We start from the raw sequence: 25,395 nt of genomic DNA, 5'->3' as shown, positions 1-25,395 counted from the left end.
GTTTCGGCCGAGGCTGCTCCTCCTCCTTGTTCGGGCAGGCTTCGGCGGTCGTCGTCCCCGGAGTACTAGCTGCCACCGTTCGATGTTTCATGTTTGTTTGGTTTTGTCTGTTTGTACACCTGTCCCTTGTTAGTGTTTGATTTGGTTGCCTATTTAGTTTTCGTGTGTGGGGGCAGGTGTTATGTGGTATTGTTTATTGTCAAGCTGTTGCTCTTTTTGTATTACTCTCGTGTTTGTTGTTTTCCGAGAGTCCGCACTGTGTGCGCTATCTTCATTTTACGCACTGTGTGTGTTGTGCGTAATTTGTATTTTGCCTCCCGGTTGGGTTGGCTGTTCGCCTGTTTGGTCCTGCATTTTGTTAACTAAAGTCTGTTGACGAACGCCCGTGTTTCCTGCGCTTGATTTCCTCACCGCATCTACACTCAGCTACTGACAGATCTGGGATCAGTTTCCTCTCTCCACATCCAAACCTTAAAGTAACTGTCCAGTGTTTCCAGATTTCTATGAAATATGACTTATAATTAATTACAATATGAGTGAAATAGTTTTCCTTCCAAAATTATTAAGTACGTTAAAAAGCAGCTTTTATGTGTTTGAATGGTGTGAGCGTACCCCAACAACAGAATGGTGTGAGCGTATACAGGTCATAAAAAATATTAATGACAAGTAAACAGCTGATTGGCCAGTTCAGCAACTGAGCTTTTTTAAAGTGGTTTTTAAGTGGTGTTTTTTCTTCTAATGTATGCTTTGGCCACAAATACAACTATAGTACAAGTCAACAACATTATTTGGGTATGAGTTAACAGTGAGATTTTCACTGGACAGTTACTTTACCTACTAGGGAGTAGGAATGCAAAACTGGTCCTAGATCAATGTGTAGGGTTGACGGAATCCTATTGTGATGACGTATGCATTGTTAGTCTATTGTCCGGGCTGTTTGCTGATCCAACAGAACCAAGCTGAGATGAGCGAGAGGCTCGCACCCGGCTCTCCATCTGCTATAAGAGGCCTGGGGGTCCAGCCTGATGCAAAATCAACATGTCAGCAACCAGGCCAAAGAGCAGCATAACCTCTGGGTGGGTTCACAATGACTCACAGACACACAACTATATATAGAGGCTGGTACACGCAATGCATGCACACACACCAAATTATTTCCTTAACCCAACCCTGTTTCCTGTGCCTGTAATACCTCTTCCAGTGTAACTAATTAATCGTTGATGGAAGAGGATAGTGGAGAATGTCCTTGTTGCTCAATGTCCTTGTAAATCTGCCTGATAATGAATAAAAGGCGCTTTGGTTTTTGTCATAAAAGACCCATATGGTTGTTCCTGTACATAGCCCACATACTAAAGAAAGACAGCGCAGGCCGTGTTGACCTTAGCCAAGGATTTTCATTAACTTCCCACCCACCTAATCCGATGGACATTATTATTAAAATGGGCATAAAAGTGAAGCGAATCGTCAATCTTCCCACAGAACCAACTTCCGTTTCGAGCCAAACCTCAAATAAACTTTTCCCTACTTTCAGTCAAACTTCTGAGAAACTTTACCAAAGAGCCTAGTTAACTTCCGAGAAACTTTCCCAAAGAGCCAAGTTCACTTCAGAGAAACTTTCCCAAAGAGCCAAGTTCACTTCAGAGAAACTTTCTTAAAGAGCTAAGTTCACTTCAGAGAAACTTTCCCAAAGAGCCAAGTTCACTTCAGAAAAACTTTCTCAAAGAGCCAACTTTGAACTTTGCTTCAGGAGCATCATTCTACTGCACTGTGGCTTTGGAGGGAAGGGGGATGTGTGGGGAAGATCTCTCCTAATTCCCTTGACTCTGAGTGGGGTTGGAGTCTCGAGGGGTTCCTCTGTGACCGGGGGTAGGGTGGTAGAGGGGTAAGGGGGTATAGCGAGGGGAGAGGATATCGACTGGACCTGTTCCTCTGTAGTTCTTTGGATGAGGCTTTAGTTTAGTCTGGACCTCTGTAAACTCTATGGCTTCGTCCCAAATGGCCCCCTATTCCCTATATAGTGCACAACTTCTAAACAGGGCCCATAGGGCTCCGGTCAAAAGTAGTGCACTATGTTGAGAAAAGGGTGTAATTTGGGACGTAAGCTACGTGTCGACTTCCAACAGCTTGATCAATGCTCATCTGACTATGGAGCCAATGTTAGCTCATTCTCTCTCTCTCTCTCTCTCTCTCTCTAGCTCAGGTATCCCACTGTGGACCTGTTGAGGGAGACAACAACGCAATTATCTCGTTATTAGTGGGGCCGCGTCCACGGCAACAGCCCTGGGCCAATCGCAGTGCAGAGGGAGCGCTCTCCATGACAACCCCATCACAGGGTCACAGGCTGGAGGGATGACGGGATATATAAGGACAGAGAAAAAGGAGGTGAGGGATGACACAAGGGACCAATGCCCACAATTCACTGACGAACAGCCACGGATCTAAATAATGGGTGCGTCCCAAATGACACTCTATTCACAATGTAGTGCACTAATTTTGATCTGATCCCTATGAGCCCTGCTAGAAGTAGTGCACTACAAAGGGAATATGGTGCCATTTGGGACAATGGACACAATCCACAGAGGACAATAGACACAATCCATCTACTTTTTAGTTGTTCATATGTGATGTAGGAGAAAGGATTTGGTGTTAAGTGGGACCAACATGCAAACGTTGCAATGGGGTGTTCTAGGGACAGGGTCTGGGGTTAATCAAAAGGAACTCACTTTATCCAAGTCTTCCTGGGATCCCCGTCTAGCAAATTGTGTCCAAACTTCTGAAAGAGTCTCTTTAACTATTGGCTTGGCTATCCTGCTGCGTAGGCTTGTCTGCTTCTCAAATGGCACACTATTCCCATGAGTGCCCTACTTTTGACTAGAGCCCATAGGCCTCTGGTCAAAGGTAGTGCACTAAATAGGGTGTCAGGTGCCATTTGGGATGTAGTCTATGTTAATTTGTATTTTAGAGGGTGCCATCTAACACTATCTCTGTTAAACCATAACATACATCATTAGCCTCAAATAGACTCCATCAAGTCATTACATGTTTCATTTACTTTAACTGCAAAATCGGGTACTTTTAAAGAGAAAGGGGGAAGAGAAAGAAAGGGGGGGAGGGGACAAACGACCTCGGCCCAAAAGTACAAAAAGTGATACCGAATCAAAAAAATAGAGAAAAAACTCCTGGTCCAGCTAATTAGCAGCGATTCACCTCGATCGCCTGTTAAGTACACGTCCTAATGAATACACTTATATTAAACGACTATAAAAGGTAGAGACATGAATTTGATTCATTCCTATGTTTCCGTTCTACCGAACAATTAATGAGTGAGAGACGAGGGAGTGAAATATGTAAAGCGTGTAATACTGAATTAACCCCCGACGCAGAGCAGAGAGAAAGGCCACAGCCGGTCAGTCAAAAATGCACATTTTTTCAGTTCACTCAGAGGTAAGGGGTGAAATGAGAATGCCACTCTGAAATGATTAATGCGTGTCATGCATTCTGTGTGTGTGCGCCTGTGTGTGTGTAAGGGGGGGTAGTTGTGTGTGTGTGTCAGAGAGAGAGAGAGAGAGAGAGAGAGAGAGAGAGAGAGAGAGAGAGAGAGAGAGAGAGAGAGAGAGAGAGAGAGAGAGAGAGAGCGAGAGAGAGAGAGAGAGAGAGAGAGAAAAAAGAGAGAGAGAGAGAGAGAGAGAGAGAGAGCGAGCGAGAGAGAGAGAGAGAGAGAGAGAGAGAGAGAGAGGAGAGAAAGAGAGAGAGAGAGAGAGAGAGAGGAGAGAAAGAGAGAGAGAGAGAGAGAGAGAGAGAGAGAGAGAGAGAGAGAGAGAGAGAGAGAGAGAGGAGAGAAAGAGAGAGAGAGAGAGAGAGAGAGAGAGAGAGAGAGAGGAGAGGAGAGGAGAGGAGAGAAAGAGAGAGCAATTTGCTTTAATGCGGTAGGAGAGCTCCTGTTTCATAGTGTTCGTGCTTGGTGAGAAGAACAGAGAGAACAGTGTGTGCTGTCTGTGTTAAAATGTGTGTGTGTGTGTGTGTGTGCAGCAACTACCTGGTGTCTTGTGGTTTTAGACGGAGAGAAATCAGGAGGAATTAAAAAGAGACTTCCCAACCAACACCAGATATAATATCTATTACAGACAGAGGAATGGGCACAAAAGGCATCCTATTCCCTATATAGCAAGTATGTTAGGAATAGGGTGCATTTGGGAGGCGGACGGAGAAGGTATAAGAATATGAACCCTAAAACATACCCCTCCCTCCCTCCCTCCCTCCCTCCCTCCCTCCCTCCCTCCCTCTCCCTACATCAGTCCCTCCTTCCCTCCCTCTATCAATCCCTTCCTCCCTCAGTCCCTCCCTCCACTCCCCTCCACTCCACTCCACTCCACTTCACTCCTCCAGTCCAATCCATGCCCATCAATCCCTTCCTCCCTCAGTCCCTTCCTCCACTCCACTCCCCTCCACTCTCCACTTCACTCCTCCAGTCCAATCCAGGCCCATCGGTCCCTTTCTCTCCCCAGAACTTAATCTGCCCTGACAATATGCAAATGAGCCTGCAACATTTGCATAAAAGCAGTTCATAGGTGACTGGAAACCGCCCATTAGCTCTCCATCATACACGTCTGTCTCTCTCTCTCTCCACTAATCCACACAACTACTTACTGCACTGTATGCTAACGATACCGCTACGCTAGCCTGTCTGTCTGTCTCTCTGCTAATCCACACATTTACATACTGCGCTGTTTGCTAACGCTACCGCTACGCTAGCCTTTCTGTCCATCTCTCTGCTAATCCACACATTTACTTACCGCTACGCTAGCTAGCCCACAGGGCCCTATAGGCTATCGTCTTAAAGGATTATTGCTATGACGTATAATACAGTCACTGCTACGGAGTTGCTCGACAGTTTAATAAAGAGGATGTAAGTGTTACGGCCGGCAGCCCGTTGTGACGTCCATGCGGCTGTCGGCCAATGAGGCGAGAGTTAGAGAATCGGTGAGATTTGATTGGCTGATGAGAGACCAGCGATCAAATACCTCTGCCATCAAACTGTGTTGAATGGATTCACATGAAGAGTATACAGCTGTACTGAATGAAGAGGAGGATGACACTAGAAGTCTGTACCCAGAAGGCTGCGTGAGGCGAGATGCTCCCAAGGCAACATCCAGGCCCTCTGGCAACAACATTGTCAGTTGAAAACAATAGAAACCAAACTCTTTTTAGGCAAGCCCGCCTGTACAACAGTAAGGGAAACACTGTATACGCCTTTATACATGTCGCTATTTCAGGGATCCGTTCTGCCTTGTATACAATAACAAAATAGATATAAAATAAGAGATTTCTGATCCTGGATCCTTTTAGATCGTAATGATTACATGGAAAGGGGGGTTGTTGATGCTAGCGCTGATCTAGGATCAGGTCCCCCTTCTCCATGTAATGTTATTCATGACGATCTAAAAGACTAAACTGACCCTAGAAACCCTACTCTGAGACCAGTGGAGGCTGCTGAGGGTATGGAACAGAGTGAATGGAATGGCATCAAACCATGTGTTTGATATATTTGATACCATTACAGTTATTCTGCTCCAGTCATTACCTGGAGCCCGTCCTCCCTAATTAAGGTGCCACCAACCTCCTGTGTCTGAGATGCTTTATGAATACAGGCCCTGGTTCATTCGATCCATTCCATCCATCAGCCATTGATCGAGAGGGTCGATGTAGTGTGCCCTTGGTCACTAGCTGACCCTGTATAAAGCATCTCACCTGATCCTTTCCTGGGTTTAATGTAGATGACTGGGGAGTGTATAGAGGAGCAACCTGGCCATGACTGCCCTCTTAAAGAGCCGTGTAACTGCACCACACTACTCTCTCTACGCTCACATCAGGATGACCACGCCTCCAAGGCCGATGGGTTTTATAAAGTGAAGTGAAGAGCTATAATACACAGGTATGGACACACACACATAACACACACACACACACACACACACACACACACACACACACACACACACACACACACACACACACACACACATAACACACACACACACACACACAACACACACACACACACACATAACACACACACACCCACACACACTCTCCTACACACACTCTCCCTCACACACTCTCCCTCACACACTGTCCCTCACACACTCTTCCACACACACTCTCCCTCACACACTCTCCCTCACACACTCTCCCCACACACTCTCCCACACACTCTCCCCACACACTCTCCCCACACACTCTCCCACACACTCTCCCTTTCTTTTAATTACTTTGGCGTATCTTCAAAATACAGTGAATGAGTGAGTCAGTGTGTGTGTCCGTGTGTGTGTGTGTCCAGCCGTCTGCGTGTGTGTCCGTGTGTGTGTGTGTCCAGCCGTCTGCGTGTGTGTGTGTCCGTTTGTGTGTGTGTGTATGTGTGTGATCGTGTGTGTCCATCGATCTGCATGTGTGTGTGTGTGTGTGTCCATTTGTGAGTGTGTCCATGTGTGTGTGTGTGTGTATGTCCGTTTGTGTGTGTGTGTGTGTTCCCAGAATGCATACTTGAGATCCTGGAAAGGTTCTGCTCTGATGTGGGACGTCTCCACTGAATGTCCGAAGACGATGCCTTCGTTCCCTGAGAAAGACAATAGAAAGACAATAGAAAGACAATAGAAAGTCAATAGAAAGACAAAAAAAATACAATAAAAACACAATAGAAAGACACAACCTGCCAATGACATCAAAACCAACAGCAATCCAATACAGCAACCAGCCTCAAACATTCCTGTGATGTGTTAGTATTAGGCTAGTCTGTGGGCTGCCGATATGTTATTTGATATGTAACAAACTTGATTTGTACTTGATAAGGAATGAACTTCATATGTTTTTGATATGATTTGAACTACATACAGTGCCTTGCAAAAATATTCTTCCCCCTTGGCGTTTTTCCTATTTTGTTGCATTACAACCTCTAATTTGAATGGATTTTTATTTGGATTTCATGTAATGGACATACACAAAATAGTCCAAATTGGTGAAGTGAAATGAAAAAAATAACTTGTTTCAGAAAATTCTAAAAAATAAATAACGGAAAAGTGGTGTGTGCATATGCATTCACCCCCTTTGCTATGAAGCCCCTAAATAAGATCTGGTGCAACCAATTACCTTCAGAAGTCACATAATTAGTTAAATAAAGTCCACCTGTGTGCAATCTGATCTGTCACATGATCTGTCACATGATCTCAGTATATGTACACCTGTTCTGAAAGGCCCCAGAGTCTGCAACACCACTAAGCAAGGGGCACCACCAAGCAAGCGGCACCATGATGACCAAGGAGCTCTCCAAACAGGTCAGGGACAAAGTTGTGGAGAAGTACAGATCAGGGTTGGGCTATAAAAAAATATCTGAAACTTTGAACATCCCACAGAGCACCATTAAATCCATTATTAAAAAATGGAAAGAATATGACACCACAACAAACCTGCCAAGAGAGGGCCGCCCACCAAAACTCATGGACCAGGCAAGGAGGGCATTAATTAGAGATGCAACAAAGAGACCAAAGATAACCCTGAAGGAGCTGCAAAGCTCCACAGCGGAGATTGGAGTATTTGTCCATAGGACCACTTTAAGCCGTACACTCCACAGAGCTGGGCTTTACAGAAGAGTGGCCAGAAAAAAAGCCATTGCTTAAAGAAAAAGATAAGCAAACACATTTGGTGCTCGCCAAAAGGCATGTGGGAGACTCCCCAAATATATGGAAGAAGGTACTCTGGTCAGATGAGACTAAAATGTAGCTTTTTGTCCATCAAGGAAAACGCTATGTCTGGCACAAACCCAACACCTCTCATCACCCTGAGAACACCATCCCCACAGTGAAGCATGGTGGTGGCAACAGGGATGTCTATCATCGGCAGGGACTGGGAAACTGGTCAGAATTGAAGGAATGATGGATGGCGCTAAATCCAGGGAAATTCTTGAGGGAAACATGTTTCAGTCTTCCAGAGATTTGAGACTGGGACGGAGGTTCACCTTCCAGCAGGACAATGACCCTAAGCATACTGCTAAAGCAACACTTGAGTGGTTAAAAGGGGAAACATTTAAATGTCTTGGAATGGCCTAGTCAAAGCCCAGACCTCAATCCAATTGAGAATCTGTGGTATGACTTAAAGATTTCTGTACACCAGCGGAACCTATCCAACTTGAAGGAGCTGGAGCAGTTTTGCCTTGAAGAATGCAGGAGTTCCTTATGTTTTGTACACTCAGTGTATGTTTCAAGTTAAGTTTAAAAGGTTTCAAACTTTATTCGCCACGTGCCCAACATACAACAGGTGTAAAACAGTACAGTTTCCCGACAATGCAGATAATAATAGAAAATAGAATAGAAATGCGTGTCATCCATCTAAAGAAAAATGATATCAGTCTAAGTAGCCCATGTTAGAACACAAGTCAATGACATCATGTCGCTCCACACTAAACAGAAATAGTATGAGAGATGTTCTAGCATGGTGCAGATACATGAACACCAGTTTTCCCCTGTGGCCAGGCAGTGCTAGTCGAGTCGAGATTCTGACGATTTCCCTCCACAGCCTTCCTCTACGCCGAGTGTCTCTCATTTGCTCAGGCCTAACCCCTATTATCTCCTGTTCACTGGGCTCCTCTGTCCATCTTCCATCCATCCCTCCCTCCTTCCTCCCTCCATTCTTTCATTCTCCGGACGTGAGCGACGAAATACAACATCCATCACCTTGCAGCCACTTTACCCACCCCCCCCTTTCTTTCTTTCCTGGCTTTGTAATGGACAGATCTGTCCAATTACAGAGGGGGAAAAAGGAGGAGGATGGAGGACGGGTGTCTGTTCGCCCGCAACCCCCGACTGCTTTCACTTGACCTCCCCGCCGTCTTCGTTTAACGAGAGAGAGACCGCTGCGCCAGAAAAGCAAACAGAGTGAGGGATGTGATTTTTCTCTTTTAATCTTTCCTTCTCTCTCACTCTCCTTCTCACTCTCTCTCCCATTTTTCTCTCTCTCTCTCTCCCTCTTTCTTTTTCATTCTTTCTCTCTCTCTCTCTTCCTTTTCTCCCTCTCTCTCTCTTAATTCTCTCTTCCATCCCTCTATCTCCCTTTCTCTCTCTCTCCCTCCCTGTCTCTCTATCTAAACTGGTGTCTGCATGTAGGCCACATGCACTAGCAGTCGACCCACTCACTAGCAGTCGCTGTGCATTGCTGCACACAGGCCCTTAGCACCATCACAATCTATCTGTTTGCTATAGGAGCACTGATCTGTAAATGGAGCCCTTTAGACTGGGTAAAGCCACCCAACTGCCCTGCATTTAACATATAACTGTACCTCAAACTGCATCAAACCCAACTGCAGTCCCGCAATATTATTTTAGGCGTATGTGACACAGCTCACTTGCCAGGCATGGACTCAACAATCTTTCTCCCTATAGGCAATATCAAAATGCGCAAAAATAACCTAAGAAATAGGTTAAATTACCAGAGATTCTCAAGTGGCCCATTATATTAGGCTATCGGTATAACTCTGCTATATCAGCAAATAGGCTAGAAGTAGTTTGAAGAGAGCAGAGTCGGAGAGACTTGCACTTTCTCTTGAGCTACATTTTATAGCCTACAAATATGGGCGATCAATATTTATTTCTAAAGAAATTAAGTAAACTATAGCCTAATCCTTTTTAGGAAGTACATTTCCTTGGAAAGAGAACTGCCCCGTGCTTCTCCACCCATGCATAGGTTATAGCCTACTCTATTTAATTGAGACCACACGCGCATCTGATCTCGCACGTATCGCTACTGAACTTGAAGCAGCAAGAATGATGAGCGAGGATACTTGCACTTTCTCTCGAGCTACGTTTTGCATATATGATTTAGCCTACCCTTTAGGAGTACGATTTGCAGGCCGAGAGAAATAAACAGGTAATCAATATTTATTGAAAATGAAATGGTTCAACGCTCTCTCACCATGGTAACCCACGTGCACATTTCTCTTTTTCCTTTTAAATGATGATCAAATTTTTTGATTGCACCTCGACTCACGTTGGTTGAGCGCCCTCCACTTCTTTCCATAATCAATAAGGATTTAAAGACGTTGTACTAAACTATAGTCTAATCATATTTGATTTAATTTCCTCGAAAAGATAACTACTACTTGGTTCTCCGTTAATGCATAGGCAGCCTACTCTATTTCAGTAAAGCCACACATATAGGTACTAGGTGCATGTCCAACTAGGAGAGGAGAGGCTACTTAACTTGAATCAGCAAATTCTGAGCGTGTGAATAATGAGACATATATGCACTTTCAATAGGTAGGCTGACGCATACGAAGCAGAAAGACGACAGCTTTCCAAATCATCTCCAGGACAACAACAAATATTTTCATCCCAAAGTCGTCTGTCTAACCCCCTGCTCCCAACCGCAGATGAAAAATGCTGACTGCTGTAGCAATGATCTCTGTCAGGACCCGCAGGTCTACGTGTGTGTAATAATTAAAGGTCCAATGCAGCCGTTTTTTATCTCAATATAAACTATTTATGAGTAAAAATGAAATTAAAATGGTCAAAAAGAAATAAAGAGCAATGTCTCAAGCAAGAATTTAGCTAGGACTGTCTGGGAGTGGTCTGTGGGGAGGGGGAAACTGTAAACTAGCTGTTATTGGCAGAGAGGTTTGGAACTCTCTTTCTTATTGGTTTATTAACTAATTTACGAAAATATATATACAACACAGGACCTTTAATCATAATAATTTGGGGGGTGCTTATATTTGTCCTAGTTCAAACATGTACAAGTGTATATTAGTATGCCTGTGTGAATTTGAAATGTGTTGTAGAGCGAGCAATTAGGGTCAGGTGCCTTGCTCGAGGGCACATTAACACATTTTTCACCTTGTCAACTCGGGGATTCAAACTAGTAACCTTTCGGTTACTGGCCAAACACTCTAACCGCTTGGCTACCTGCCGCCCTCTGTGTGTGTGTGTGTGTGTGTGTGTGTGTGTGTGTGTGTGTGTGTGTGTGTGTGTGTGTGTGTGTGTGTGTGTGTGTGTGTGTGTGTGTGTGTGTGTGTGTGTGTGTGTGTGTGTGTGTGTGTGTGTGTGTGTGTGTGTGTGTGTGTGTGTGTGTGTGTGTGTGTGTGTGTGTGTGTGTGTGTGTGTGTGTGTGTGTGTGTGTGTGTGTGTGTGTGTGTGTGTGTGTGTGTGTGTGTGTGTGTGTGTGTGTGTGTGTGTGTGTGTGTGATGTGTGTTACCTGTCACCCTCAGTTTCTCAGTGCCGATGCTGATCTCTTTCTCGTCAGCGGAAAAGAGCACCCGCTCCCCGTCAGGACTCCTGACCTCGAACCTCTGACACTGGGCCTCCACCATCTCCGAGCCTAGAGAGAGAGAGAGAGAGAGAGAGAGAGAGAGAGAGAGAGAGAGAGAGAGAGAGAGAGAGAGAGAGAGAGAGAGAGAGAGAGAGAGAGAGAGAGAGAGAGAGAGAGAGAGAGAGAGAGAGAGAGAGAGAGAGAGAGAGAGAGAGAGAGAGAGAGAGGGGGGCACAAGAAAAGGGCAACCAGTGAAGAACAAACACCATTGTAAATACAACCCATATTTATGTTTATTTATTTTCTCATTTGTACTTTAACTATTTGCACATTGTTACAACACTATATATATATATACATAATGACATTTGAAATGTGTTTATTCTGTGTAATGTTACTTCTGTGTAATGTTTACTGTTAATATTTATTGTTTATTTCACTTTTGTTTACTATCTACTTCACTTGCTTTGGCAATGTTAACATACGTTTCCCATGCCAATAAAGCCCTTAAATTGAATTGAATTGAAATTGAATTGAATTGAGAGAGAGAGAGAGAAAGAGAGAGAGAGAGAGAGAGAGAGAGAGAGAGAGAGAGAGAGAGAGAGAGAGAGAGAGAGAGAGAGAGAGAGAGAGAGAGAGAGGGAGAGAGAGAGAGAGAGAGAGAGAGAGAGAGACAGATAATAAAAAATCCCCTTTATTAGGTCAATGTCATACAACACACAAACCATGACATATCACACCTCACATTCTAACCACTGCTTCTATTGCAGGTGTTTACCTGAGGGCTGATATGTGAGACAGAATAAGGACATTTGCACATCATTACAACACTGTACATAGCCATAATATGACATTTGAAATGTGTCTATTCCTTTGAAACTTGTCAGTGTAATGTTTACTGTTCATTTCTGATTGTTTATTTCACTTTTGTTTATTATTAAGACTTGAGGCAGAAAAGCCTTGGTCTACAACCAAGAGCCATAGCTTGTCTTGCATAGCCATGTCAAAGGTTAAAAATACATAGCTATCACCTCCTCCACATCTTTTCATTTGGCCTTAAGTCTTGCTGAGCTGAGGTAAAAGCCTGTATATATTGTAGGTTTCCAGCAGGTCTACTGCTTGCTGCTCTGAGCTGTGCTCTTCAGCCATTCCATCTGTCAACTAGGATCCCAGAGCGCCATGTCAGTCATAATAAGACTTTATTAGTGGTGATCAATCCGGGATTATCTTCCAGCTGATAAGGCAAAGAAAATGGCCGCTTCCTCTCCAGCCCTTAAACACATCGGACAGTGAAACCTATCCTGCTGTGCTTGCTGCTTTTTTTAGTACTATTTTTTGCTTCTTTACTTCTCAGGTTCTCTTTTTAATGTGTTTCTGGATTCCGAGACTTGTTTTTATGCTTTTTAAATGGCACTTTTTTTTCTGTTCCATCTTCATTGATTCGTACTAATGAAAATAATTGTTCCAATGAGGATGAAAGGATTGGAAATAGTTTGCAATAAAAAGACACTGTGGGCTGTTACCCAGCGGTGATACATTTCTGATAACAATTAGTATCGGGGCAATTATAGTCTCTTGAAATTGATCTTGAGAAATCGAACAAAGTTCGGCGTCAATCTGCCCACCAATGAAGAAGAAGCAGACGTGGTTTCTTTCTTTCTTTCCTCTGGTGTTTAAAAAAAAAATCCATCATGTATGCAATTCAAATCCTCCTCATGCAGACTCCTATAAGTGGTTGGCAGAGTTTGACAACTCATTTTCTACGAGGCACTTTGATTAAAAGAAAAAACTCTGAAAAATGATGACGATTGGAGATTAATACTACCCCACTCCCGCAGATAAAGCCGACCTAATTCCGATGGATGCCGATAACGACAGGAGTCCTCAATTAAGAAAAGTGTTAATTTATGCGCTCATTTGATTAATCCCCACTTGACCGAATCTTACTATGATGGGTTTCTCAGGGGCCCTTATTCATATGCTGTGCCTGGATTCACTCCTGCTCCTGCTCTGCCTGCTGGCAATGGTACGGATATGATGCAAGCAGACACAGACAAATCAAAGGGATGGAGGGAAAATAAAGGATGGAAAGAGTGGGAGATAGAGAGAGAGAAAGAGAAAGAGCGAGAGAAAGTGAGAGAGAGAGAGAAAGCGAGAGAGAGAGAGAAAGAGAGAGAGCGAGAGAGACAAACTGGGAACCAGAAATAAATAGCCGTGGCATCGCCACAGACTACATCAAAACAATTCGGTCTGTCTCCCTCTCTCTCTCTCTCTCTCTCTCTCCTAGAGAAGGGGAATTGCAGGCGTAGGGGGGTGCATTAAGGAAGGGGATAGTGGCGTGACATGTGGGGTGGCAGGCGTTGCTCTCGGGGGTCCGACGACACACTTAGACGCCACGGTTGTGAATAAATCACTAGATGCTTTAAGAAATGTGTAAATGCGGCAGTGACCAAGGCGTCGAGTCGCAGCGGGAAGCATTCATCCCCTCTTCAATCTTGTCTGGGCGCCGTTCTGTTCCATTCTGCTCCGCCCCTCATTTAATTTCCACATTACAGTTTGACTTTGAGATAGAGATGTAATATAGTTTGACTCTGATTACATTTGCAACATGGCAACAACAGTGCTCAGCATCAACAGCGTCCGGCATCAACAACCTCAACATTCAACCCTCCTTCAGATCCCATAGACTTCCACTTAGACAAGCTCCAAAAATCATCAACACCTCCTCCAGTCCCCCAGATACAACCACAGGGGAATTACTCCTATTCACACAAACAGAGCAACAACAACAACAACAACAACAACACCACGCAGGAAAGATAATAGGATTCTACAACCAGCCGTTAAGCTGCTGTTAATACTTGATGAACATGACATGTTTTCATGCCCGTGATTGATTTAGGTCTAGGCAAGTTTTTTTCTTTGGCTCTGAGGTACATGACTTCAGTTTAAGAAAAACGTCCACTTTAGTGTGGTACATTTAGGATGCTCTCTTACAAATTTAAACATCACGGTGCTCGTCTGAAAGGCGAAAGCAGCGCTAACTGACTCTGGCTGACAGCTCCGTGTGTCCTCACCATCAAAAACGTCAGCGGTATGTGGCGTAAGACCGTGATAAGTGGTTATCTCACCTAGCTACCGTAAGATGAATGCACCTAGCTGTAAGTCACTCTGGATGAGTGTCTGCTAAATAACCATAATAACTGTAAATGTAATGTAAGAGGGCTGCTGAATGTCAAAGAAAACACTCCAGAACGGAGTTTACACTCACAACACTTCACAGGATGGCTTGTTAGGGCACTTTGGAACACTTTGGAGAAGACAAGGACATTGCCACTTAGCCACAGCCGGTGAAAATAAGTAGTTAAATCCAAATTGACAGCGGCAGACTCCACCGAGGAGACATTCGGTCTGGACTGTCGTCTGAAACTTTTGCACCTCAGAAGATTAATGACAACAGGGCGTTATAAACGAGCTGCCCGAGATCATTAATTGATACAGATTTTCCCGTGATTATAGAAGGATGAAGGATGATGCTCTGTGGTGATATTGAACATGCAGGAAACGTCACTTGTTAAAGGGGAGTCAGAATCAAAAAACTGTGGCAGGGTTCCAGGCTGACTAAATCGCAGACGTGGCATTGTATCAACCAAAGGTTGCGTGCCACGTCAATGACTGTCAGGCATCAGATTGCTATCGCATATAATGTGGATAGTGAATATGTTAAAGATCCAGGCGTCATGAGACAGCAGATGACTGCTTTGTAGTCAGTCTGGAACGCGGACAGTTTGGGGGTTTGGGGAGGACCACGAAGAGGGAAGGGGCAATCCCTGTTTGGTGCCATTTTGACCTGTCAAATACAAAGAAGAGGGACAAAGTCTGGAGTCATTTTGGCCTGTCAAAATATAAAGTCTGAAGTAAACAGCTAAAGTTTTGAACTTGTCGAGTTAGTTGGCCACGGATAAGTCACGGCACGGCCCCTTTGACTTTGAACGAGGGCTGAAAAATGCAGAATTAATTTGGACTTTTCAAAAGTAAACACTGAAGAAGGTGATGCAACTCTCCGAAACAACGAGGTCATCGCTGGTCTCTTTTGAAGTGCTGGAATCACTCAGAGAGCAGAGTCTCCTGGAAGAAGACCTTTCGACTCTTTGAAGGTGCTTTTTGAAAAGCAAAAGAGCCGTGAAATGAAGAAGTCAGAAAACTGCAGCGCGCAGCAACTTTTCCCCGAGGTTAGAAAATCTGTACATGATTTAAGGACAACGATACACAAATTATGTATCTAAATTTGATTACACTCATTAATAAAGAGCGCGGGGAGAGAGGGAAAAAAGTGTGTTTTCATCCAGCGCATTAATCAGGAGAATCTTTGTAGTCAGGGAGACGAAGGAGGCAAAGATGAAACGGTGGTAAAGGTTGATTTAATCACGCACTCTTTATAACTATCTGTAAACACAGAGGCATGCGGTGTCATCTGTACACACATCAATAACCGGCATGACATTGTTGGGAACAAAGCAAAATAAGAATTTCCTTCATAAAATGGACAGACTCTATTCTAACATATGTCCCAATATACCTATAGCAAATATGCTCTCATTGAGAATGATCTCGCATCACAAAGCATTTGCACTGCTAGTTCATCATCTTTTACATGCCACCTGTAAAGAACAGTTGCAAACTGTCGGTGGTCATAGCTATAGGGAAAGATGGCTCTATGCCCCGTACAGGCACAGCAAACGTGATCAAATGTAGAATTCATATTATTGTCAGCTGCCTCTTACCCAGAATGACTCAAGGGAAAGTTGGACTTTGAGTACATACCAAATTGCTTCATTGCAAGCAAGAGCAAATACCAAAATAGGATGTAGTGCTTTCAACATCTGTTCCTTTTGGACGCTAAGAATGGGTGACAGAGCGGGGATCCAATCAGAGTGCCTCATTCTATCTCTTTACCCCAAACTCTTGTGTGGTTAATCACAGAACATCTCCCACTCCAACCCATGCCTTAGTCCATTCCACATGACACAGCAGCTGGACAAAGAAATTAGGGGAGAGATAAAAGGGAAAATAATTACTGAGCAGGAGAAGATAACGGGGGATAAATGAAGCCCGAAGTTTAGAAGCTCATTACAAAGTCATAGGGGAGTTCGCCAGCTTAAGGTTTGAAGTCCATTTCTTCTAGGAAAGAGACAAGGAGAGGAAAGTCGGTAAATGCTATAAAAGGAGTGTTTTGGATGGAGAGTTTGGATGGACGGTGAAAGTCACTTCTAAACTTGGCAGCGTGGTGGGTGAGAGTGGTCCCTGTGATGTCATTGTCACACACACACACACACACACACACACCACACACTCTCACAGTCACATACGCCCTTATGCGCTGTCTTTCCCCAAAATGCATTTTGGCCCTCGTTGCCAGTGTCCCCGGTCTACTGCCACTGCTGCCACAGTCATAATGAAATCTTCTCGCAAAGTGAGAAAGCCATTCATTACCCAGAATGCACTTATACAAATGAAAAGTCAATGAGACACCCCAAAACAAAACAAAAAGACAACAGGCGTTCCCGTTCGCCCTCCTCCAAGCAGCTGGGCACCACGTCCAGAAAATACTCTCATGATGCCATTCTCTCTCCGAGGGGGGAAGGAGGTTGCTGCTATAGACTGATCCAAGGACAGTTTTCAATTTTTCCTCACTTCTTATGGTTAAGGATTTAGAGAGGCTTAGCTGATCCTAGATCTGTGGTTAAAGGCAACTTATACCTGGAGAGGAGGACAATCGCATTTTGGTGTCAGAGAGAGGGGGCCAAAAGCCTACTTTCAGTGGGCCAAGTTCACTTTTCATTTTTACGAGCCTTAATTTGGATATGGGCCGTGACAGGTCCTCACTCAAATTAACGATGTGACAGGAAAAGAGAGGAAGGAGGGAAGGAAGGAGGGAGGGAAGAGTGACGATAAAACAGAACGCAGCGCTCAAGGCCAAGTGATGGCCCTGCCCGTTCCTCTGTCCCACGGGGGAACTTCATGACCCTTAGCAACTGGCTGAGGGAGGGGAATAAGGTGTGTGTGTGTGTGTTTGTGCATGTGTGTCGTTGTCTGTGTGCGCATGCATGTGCGTGTGTGTCATTGGCTGGAGTTCCAATGCCCTAACAGCCCCAAGGTGAACTGTGTGTGTCCTTGGCTGGAGTTCCAATGCCCTAACAGACCCAAGGTGAACTGTGTGTCTCATCCAAGGACCTTATGATCAGAGCACGTCAGCTGTGATTTCAAAGTGTGCCTCATAATTTACTGTAATATAATATATTTGAACTTATGGACAGAGGAACTTTGAAATAGAGAGAGAGAGAGAGAGAGAGAGAGACAGAGAGAGAGAGAGAGAGAGAGAGAGAGAGAGAGAGAGAGAGAGAGAGAGAGAGAGAGAGAGAGAGAGAGAGAGAGAGAGAGAGAGAGAGAGAGAGAGAGAGAGAAAGGTCTGTGGATGGGCCGATCAGGATGCGGAGTAGAACTCCGAAGTACAACACTGTTCTCCTATTGGAAGATGAATGTTGTCACTGCAAGCCAGTTCAGCGACCAAGAAAAGGAAGAGATAGAGGGGGAAGGAGAGAGAGAGGGAAAGAGGGAGGGGTCAGAGGGAATAGAGGAAGAGATGAGTCTTAGAGAGAGAGAAAGAGACTAGCACACTATGATAGCTGCAACGTTGCCTGTGTACCACACTAAGGGACAGGGTCATACTGGTCTCACCAGGTACCCTTATCTCCTTGGACCAGAGGCCACTAAGCTGATAAGTACAATGATAGCCATCTAAGAAAGTTGTCTCTCTCTCTCTCTCTCTCTCTCTCTCTCTCTCTCTCTCTCTCTCTCTCTCTCTCTCTCTCTCTCTCTCTCTCTCTCTCTCTCTCTCTCTCTCTCTCTCTCTCTCTCTCTCTCTCTCTCTCTCTCTCTCTCTCTCTCTCGCTCTCTCTCTCTCTCTCTCTCTCTCTCTCTACTAGTCTACCAGTGTTACTGCTCTGTATGAGTCCCTTGAAGGTTCCTTCCTAGGTCAAAATCTCCCAACCAATCATGGCCATGTACAGAAGGGGAGCAGTCCAGTAAAATGCATGAACATTCTCCCTCTGAAAGCCCCTCTCCTCCTGACTAGAAAGTGTGCGTGTGTGTGACTGTATTCAACATGCTGACTCAGAGCTCCTTCTGAATCCTTTTGGAATCTCTGACAGGAGGAGAGGAGGGAATTCTGTTCCCCAGAATTATGTGTTGGTGCCAGTGAGTCAGTCAGTCAGTGAGGCACCATGTGGTGTGGCCCAGGGGGCGGGGATAGTTAATGGAAGCCCCATCACGTGCTTGGCCGGTTCTCCCCAGCCTGGGGGACTCTGAGGCCCTGCTGTCGTGAGTTCCACTGCTTGAGTTCCTCCGTGGAACACAACTACCGAAGATGGGCTACTTTTGTTAAAGTGTCCAAGTAATCTGTGTTTGTGTGTGTATGTGTGTGTGTGTGTGTTTGTGTGTGAGTGTGTGTGTGTGTGGCTGACTCACCCACAGTGAGCTGTCCTGTTAGCTGACCAAGGTCGTTTCTCGCGTTCACCGTCACATTCCTGTCTGACTGCAGGATCAGAGGATTGTCCTGGAGAGAGGGAGTGAAGAAGGAGGGAGAAGGAAAGAGAGAGAGAGAGAGAGAGAGAGAGAAGGAGGGAGGGAGATGGGAGAAGAGAGAGAGAGAGCGAGAGAGAGAGAGAAAGGGGGAGGGAGGGAGGGAGATGGGGAAGAGAGAGAGAGCGAGAGAGAGAGAGAGAGAGAGAGGGGGGGGGGTAAGAGAGGTCAGCAAATAACTTTCCACAGTAGACCTCATCGCTAGTTGGTAGAGCATGGTGCACTCACTAACTGTAAGTCGCTCTGGATAAGAGTGTCTGCTAAATGACTAAAATGTAAAATCAATGGCTACAGCAACAATGGATAGTCTGCACAATACATTTACCTGCACTGCTCAGGGTCAAGGACGAGTCAGTCACTCATGTTCCTGCTTAATAAACCTCCAACAGTCACTTTACATGCCAAACCATACAGAACCCTCTCCGTCTCTTCCCCTTTCACCCCCTTCTCTCTCTCTGTAGGGTGGCAGGTAGCCCAGTGTGTTGTGCCAGTAACCACAAGGTTGCTGGTTCAAATATCCAAGCCAAAAAAGGTCAAAAAAATCTATTGATGTGTCCTTGAGCAAGGCACTTAATCCTAATTTGCTCCAGGGGCATGTACTACTATGTCTGACCCTGTAAAACAACATATTTCACTGCATCTATCTGGTGTATCTGACAATAACACCTTTTTTACTGTGTCTCTCCCTCCCTTTCACTCCATCTCTGTCTCTCTCTCCCCCTTTCTCGGTATCTGTGATATTTCTAAAACACCCACCTTGCCTGATGTAAGTGCAGAGTATATGTAACCCCCCTGTCTGAGTTCCGTTGAAGTCCATTGTGTTTGAAGAGCCACACATTCTAACAGTTCTCTGAACTGCTGTTGCTCTGCAACAGTCCTCTATAAGTAAGTTCATCCTTCCCCATTCCATCTGAGTAGAGTCTCCCGAGTGGCGCAGTGGTCCAAAGTGCCACTAGAGATCCTGGTTCGAATCCAGGCTCTGTCATAGCCGGCCGCGACCGGGAGACCCATGGGGCGGCGCACAATTGGCCCAGCGTCGTCCAGGGTAGGGGAGGGAATGGCCGGCAGGGATGTAGCTCAGTTGGTAGAGCATGGCGTTTGCAACGCCAGGGTTGTGGGTTCGATTCCCACGTGGGGCCAGTATACATTTTTTTTAAAATTATGTATGCACTCACTAATTGTAAGTCGCTCTGGATAAGAGCGTCTGCTAAATGACAAAAATGTAAATGTAGAACATGTGGTGATTGTGACTCACTCATTCCTAGAACGTTTAGGCTTTGAACCAGGAGTGAATAATGCATACAATAGTGGAACGCTAAGAAGACTTAGAGTAGAAAGCTTAGAGTGAAAAGCCTGTTGAAATGAGTATTGAAAGGGAATATGTGTTTCATGACCTTAAATGATGAGTATTTTTTATTTTTATTTTATTTCACCTTTATTTAACCAGGTAAGCCAGTTGAGAACAAATTCTCATTTACAACTGCGACCTGGCCAAGATAAAGTAAAGCAGTGCGATAAAAACAACAACACAGAGTTACATATGGGGTAAAACAAAACATAAAGTCAAAAATACAACAGAAAATATATATATACAGTTTGTGCAAATGTAGTAAATTATGGAGGTAAGGCAATAAATAGGCCATAGTGCAAAAATGAATACATCTTGAGCAAAATGAGTATTAGCAACTAAGAGTGGTCATTCACATGGCCATTGCTACAAGTAAATTCTGTTTGCTTGATGAAGAGCACTAACACCGTTAGATACACACACACACACACACTCAGTCAGACACTGGTGCTCAGTTGAAGGGATATAGATGTCTGAAGTGCTGGCTCTTTAGAAGTCTGCCAGGTGCCGATACCGCTCTACCGGGGCACTCTCCTATGTTCCGATTCGTTCCTCCTTCCCCCATCCTCCCTATACACCCAACATACGTACATGATATCTGGCCCTTTGTGATGAAGTCGCCTCCCAAGGTCGAGAGAAAACGTAGAAAAAGCTTTTATAGAAGTGGTACCTACTGGAGTTTTCCCTGGACCGTGTGACCTGACCAGGTAATACTCCTGACCCCTCGTTACAAGCTATACAGTGAGGGAAAATAGTATTTGATCCCCTGCTGATTTTGTACGTTTGCCCACTGACAAAGACATGATCAGTCTATACTTTTAATGGTAGGTTTATTTGAACAGTGAGAGACAGAATAAAAAAAAAAAAAAAAACGCATGTCAAATATGTTATAAATTGATTTGCATTTTAATGAGGGAAATAAGTATTTGACCCCTCTGCAAAACATGATTTAGTACTTGGTGGCAAAACCCTTGTTGGCAATCACAGAGGTCAGACGTTTCTTGTAGTTGGCCACCAGGTTTGCACACATCTCAGGAGGGATCCTCTTTGCAGATCTTCTCCAAGTCATTAAGGTTTCGAGGCTGATGTTTGGCAACTCGAACCTTCAGCTCCCTCCACAGATGTTCTATGGGATTAAGGTCTGGAGACTGGCTAGGCCACTCCAGGACCTTAATGTGCTTCTTCTTGAGCCACTCCTTTGTTGCCTTGGCCGTGTGTTTTGGGTCATTGTCATGCTGGAATACCCATCCACGACCCATTTTCAATGCCCTGGCTGAGGGAAGGAGGTTCTCACCCAAGATTTGACGGTACATGGCCCCGTCCATCATGCCTTTGATGCGGTGAAGTTGTCGTGTCCCCTTAGCAGAAAAACACCCCCAAAGCATAATGTTTCCACCTCCATGTTTGACGGTGGGGATGGTGTTCTTGGGGTCATAGGCAGCATTCCTCCTCCTCCAAACACGGCGAGTTGAGTTGATGCCAAAGAGCTCGATTTTGGTCTAATCTGACCACAACACTTTCACCCAGTTCTCCTCTGAATCATTCAGATGTTCATTGGCAAACTTCAGACGGGCCTATATATGTGCTTTCTTGAGCAGGGGGACCTTGCGGGCGCTGCAGGATTTCAGTCCTTCACGGCGTAGTGTGTTACCAATTGTTTTCTTGGTGACTATAGTCCCAGCTGCCTTGAAATCATTGACAAGATCCTCCCGTGTAGTTCTGGGCTGATTCTTCACCGTTCTCATGATCATTGCAACTCCACGAGGTGAGATCTTGCATGGAGCCCCAGGCCGAGGGAGATTGACAGTTCTTTTGTGTTTCTTCCATTTGGGAATAATCACACCAACTGTTGTCACCTTCTTACCAAACTGCTTGGTGATGGTCTTGTAGCCCATTCCAGCCTTGTGTAGGTCTACAATCTTGTCCCTGACATCCTTGGAGAGCTCTTTGGTCTTGGCCATGGTGGAGAATTTGGAATCTGATTGATTGATTGCTTCTGAGGACAGGTGTCTTTTATACAGGTAACAAGCTGAGATTAAGAGTGTGCTCCTAATCTCAGCTCTTTACCTGTATAAAAGACACCTGGGAGCCAGAAATCTTTCTGATTGAGAGGGGGTCAAATACTTATTTCCCTCATTAAAATGCAAATCAATTTCTAACATTTTTGACATGCGTTTTTCTGGATTTTTTTGTTGTTATTCTGTCTCTCACTGTTCAAATAAACTTACCATTAAACTTATAGACTGATAATTTCTTTGTCAGTGGACAAACGTACAAAATCAGCAGGGGATCAAATACTTTTTTCCCTCACTGTACATGTGGTCAGGTAAAACCCCTGGTCCAAGCTATGAAAGACACTGAAACAAGAGACTTTGAAACTGGCATGGTGCAAAACATTACATCATCATTTGAATCTTGGAGGGAAATCAAAAGAGGGGGTTTGCGGTGAAAGAGACACGTCCATGTCTACGAGTCAAACAGGGTTTATTTTTAGCAGCTTGTCATTGTCATACTCTCAATCACACACCGCAAGGGTGGAGTTCACTAGCGTCGTTCTGCCGCTTCACCATAACTTATGATAACTAATTCAAATAACTGTCTATGCTTTGGGCCACCGTCATCACGGCAGTCTCAAATTACAGAGGAAAAACTCTCACCTCGCCCCTACTTGCTGATTCCAAGTCAAGGTCGAAATGCAAAGTGCCCAGACAGTGTTTTTACACCCGTATGTGTATGCCACAACACACTGTCAGGTAGATTTCTACCCAGGGATGAGGAAAGGTCATTGATTTGCCAAAGACCCCTAATCCAAGACCAGTTCCAGGCTGACTACATTGCAGATGCCAGATCTCACAACGTCTGGATGGGGGTTTAACATATCAGCTAACCACATCATGTGATAGAGCAATCTGATGCCCGACTGCACAGTCGAGGAGGTGGCACGCAACCATTGGCTGATGCAATGCAACGTCTGCAATGTAGTAGGCCTGGAACACTAAGAGGTGACCGGTAGACATCTTTACATACTATATATACTGAGCAAAAATATAAATGCAACATGCAAACATTCCTAAGATTTTACTGAGTTACAGTTCATATAAGGAAATCAGTCAATTGAAATAAATGTATTAGGCCCTAATCTATGGATTTCACATGACTGGGCAGGGGTGCAGCCATTGGGGAGCCAGGCCCAGCCAATTAGAATGAGTTTTTCCCCAGCTCTGGTGGACATTCCTGCAGTCAGCATACCAATTGCACACTCCCTGAAAACTTGAGACATCTGTGGCATTGTGTTGTGTGACAAAACTGCACATTTTAAAGTGGCCTTTTGCTGTCTCCAGCACAAGGTGCACCTGTGTAATGAGCATGCTGTTTAATCCGCTTACATTTACATCATTTAGCAGACGCTCTTATCCAGAGCGACTTACAGTTAGTGAGTGCATACATTATTTTTTATACTGGCCCCCCGTGGGAATCAAACCCACAACCCTGGCGTTGCAAACACCATGCTCTACCAACTGAGCTAGATCCCTGCCGGCCATTCCCTCCCCTACCATGGACAAATTGTGCGCCGCCCCATGGGTCTCCCGGTCGCAGCCGGCTACGACAGAGCCTGGATTCGAACCAGGATCTCTAGTGGCACAGCTAGCACTGCGATGCAGTGCCTTAGACCACTGCACCACTCGGGAGGTTATTGATATGCCACACCTGTCAGGTGGAAAAAGGAGAAATGCTCACTAACAGGGATGTAAACAAATTTGTGCAGATACTTGTGTGAGGTAGTGTGAGTCTAGGCTGCCATTTAACTTGAGTAAACTGACCTTTGACCCTGTTCAGTTATGTGTTTGTCTGTTTCCTGCAATGAGAGGTCAATCTCTCTGTGAATCTTAGGATAAAAAAAAAAGGACTGCCCATGGATGACCAGATGAATTTATTAAATTCATTCTCAGAAACAGGTCTCTCTCTCTCTCTCTCTCTCTCTCTCTCATCTCTCTCTCTCCATAATGAAAACCATAGGGGAATGAATCAACTGCAGGTGACCCAATTTTTCTGTTGATTTCCTCAAATTAATATGCCGCTGTTCGGGCGTGAATTCAAATGAGAATATTCTGTTAAATTGGGAGAGAGCTGCTGATCCGATTGAGAGAAAGAGAGAGAGAGCGAGAGAGAGAGAAAGAGAGATTTCTTCCCCAGTCTGCCACCTGCGATTCATTATCCCCACGTTCATTGTTTTCTCCTGTTTATGACGGCGGGCCAAAACTTTAATAAATCACACCTGCTTGGCTCTAGATTCAGAATGCCGTGGACCGGCTCGGCGGTAGCATTCACCAAATCCTTTCGCCTCACCTAATTGGTGAATACCCTGCTTTTGGAATTAATTATTTGCAATGGTGCGTATGATGGGATTTAGTATTGTTCTCCACACAGTTTCAATTGATAGGACTTTGCTATGCGTGAAAAACATTGGGCCCTGAATCCTTCCATGGACTCATCTCTCCAAGGCTCAGCCACTGTAGCCTACGTTCAATTGTGTGTGATTTGAAGTCATTGTGGGAAAGAGATATCCTAAATCAGTGGTTCTCAATCCTGGTCCTGGGGACCCAAAGGGGTACACATTTTTGTTTTTGCCCTAGCACTACACACCTGATTCAAATAATCAAAGCCTGATGATGAGTTGATGATTTGAATCAGGTGTGTAGTGCTAGGGCAAAAACACACATGTGCACCCCTTTGGGTCCCCCGGACCAGGATTGAGAACCACTGTCCTAAATAACTAAATATAATTAGTGTAACCTTATTTTCCCCTCTTTCAAACAAACAGCCTTCCAACTCTTTTCCGCCTTAAATCCTGTCATTTAAACATTTTCTAATGTCGGTCGCATCTTAAAACTGTCTCGATTAACTCCTATATTCGACGTGTTTGCATTTTGGCAATTACCCAGAAGCCTCTCTAGTCTAAGTCTGGGTTGGCTCTTCAAGTCCATTCATGACCACATTCATGTTCCACTGTACTAAGAATAATTAGACAGTCAATAGATTCCCTTCATTTTGATCGTTTGTATAGGCAGACGCACGTCGGAATGCTGAATTTAATTAGTTGGGTAATAAGCGGAAG

At 44.7% G+C, this 25,395-nt stretch overlaps 1 protein-coding gene across 2 annotated transcripts in view; it reads right to left on the bottom strand.

Moving 5' to 3' along the window:
• LOC121574693 (zeta-sarcoglycan) overlaps positions 1-25,395 on the bottom strand; it is a 270,473-nt gene that overhangs the window by 42,440 nt on the left and 202,638 nt on the right. For both annotated transcript variants that reach the window (XM_045222803.1, XM_045222802.1), the window contains exons 4-6: positions 18,818-18,905; positions 11,237-11,359; positions 6,541-6,613 (exon numbers count right to left, since the gene is read on the bottom strand). In XM_045222803.1, the coding sequence (XP_045078738.1) occupies positions 6,541-6,613; positions 11,237-11,359; positions 18,818-18,905 (284 nt within the window). The remainder of the gene's footprint in view (positions 1-6,540; positions 6,614-11,236; positions 11,360-18,817; positions 18,906-25,395) is intronic.

The sequence above is a fragment of the Coregonus clupeaformis genome, chromosome 10 (assembly GCF_020615455.1).
Source record: "Coregonus clupeaformis isolate EN_2021a chromosome 10, ASM2061545v1, whole genome shotgun sequence".
NCBI lineage: Eukaryota > Metazoa > Chordata > Actinopteri > Salmoniformes > Salmonidae > Coregonus > Coregonus clupeaformis.
Note: the sequence above shows the minus strand (reverse complement) of the source record. Positions and strands in the feature narration are given on the sequence as shown.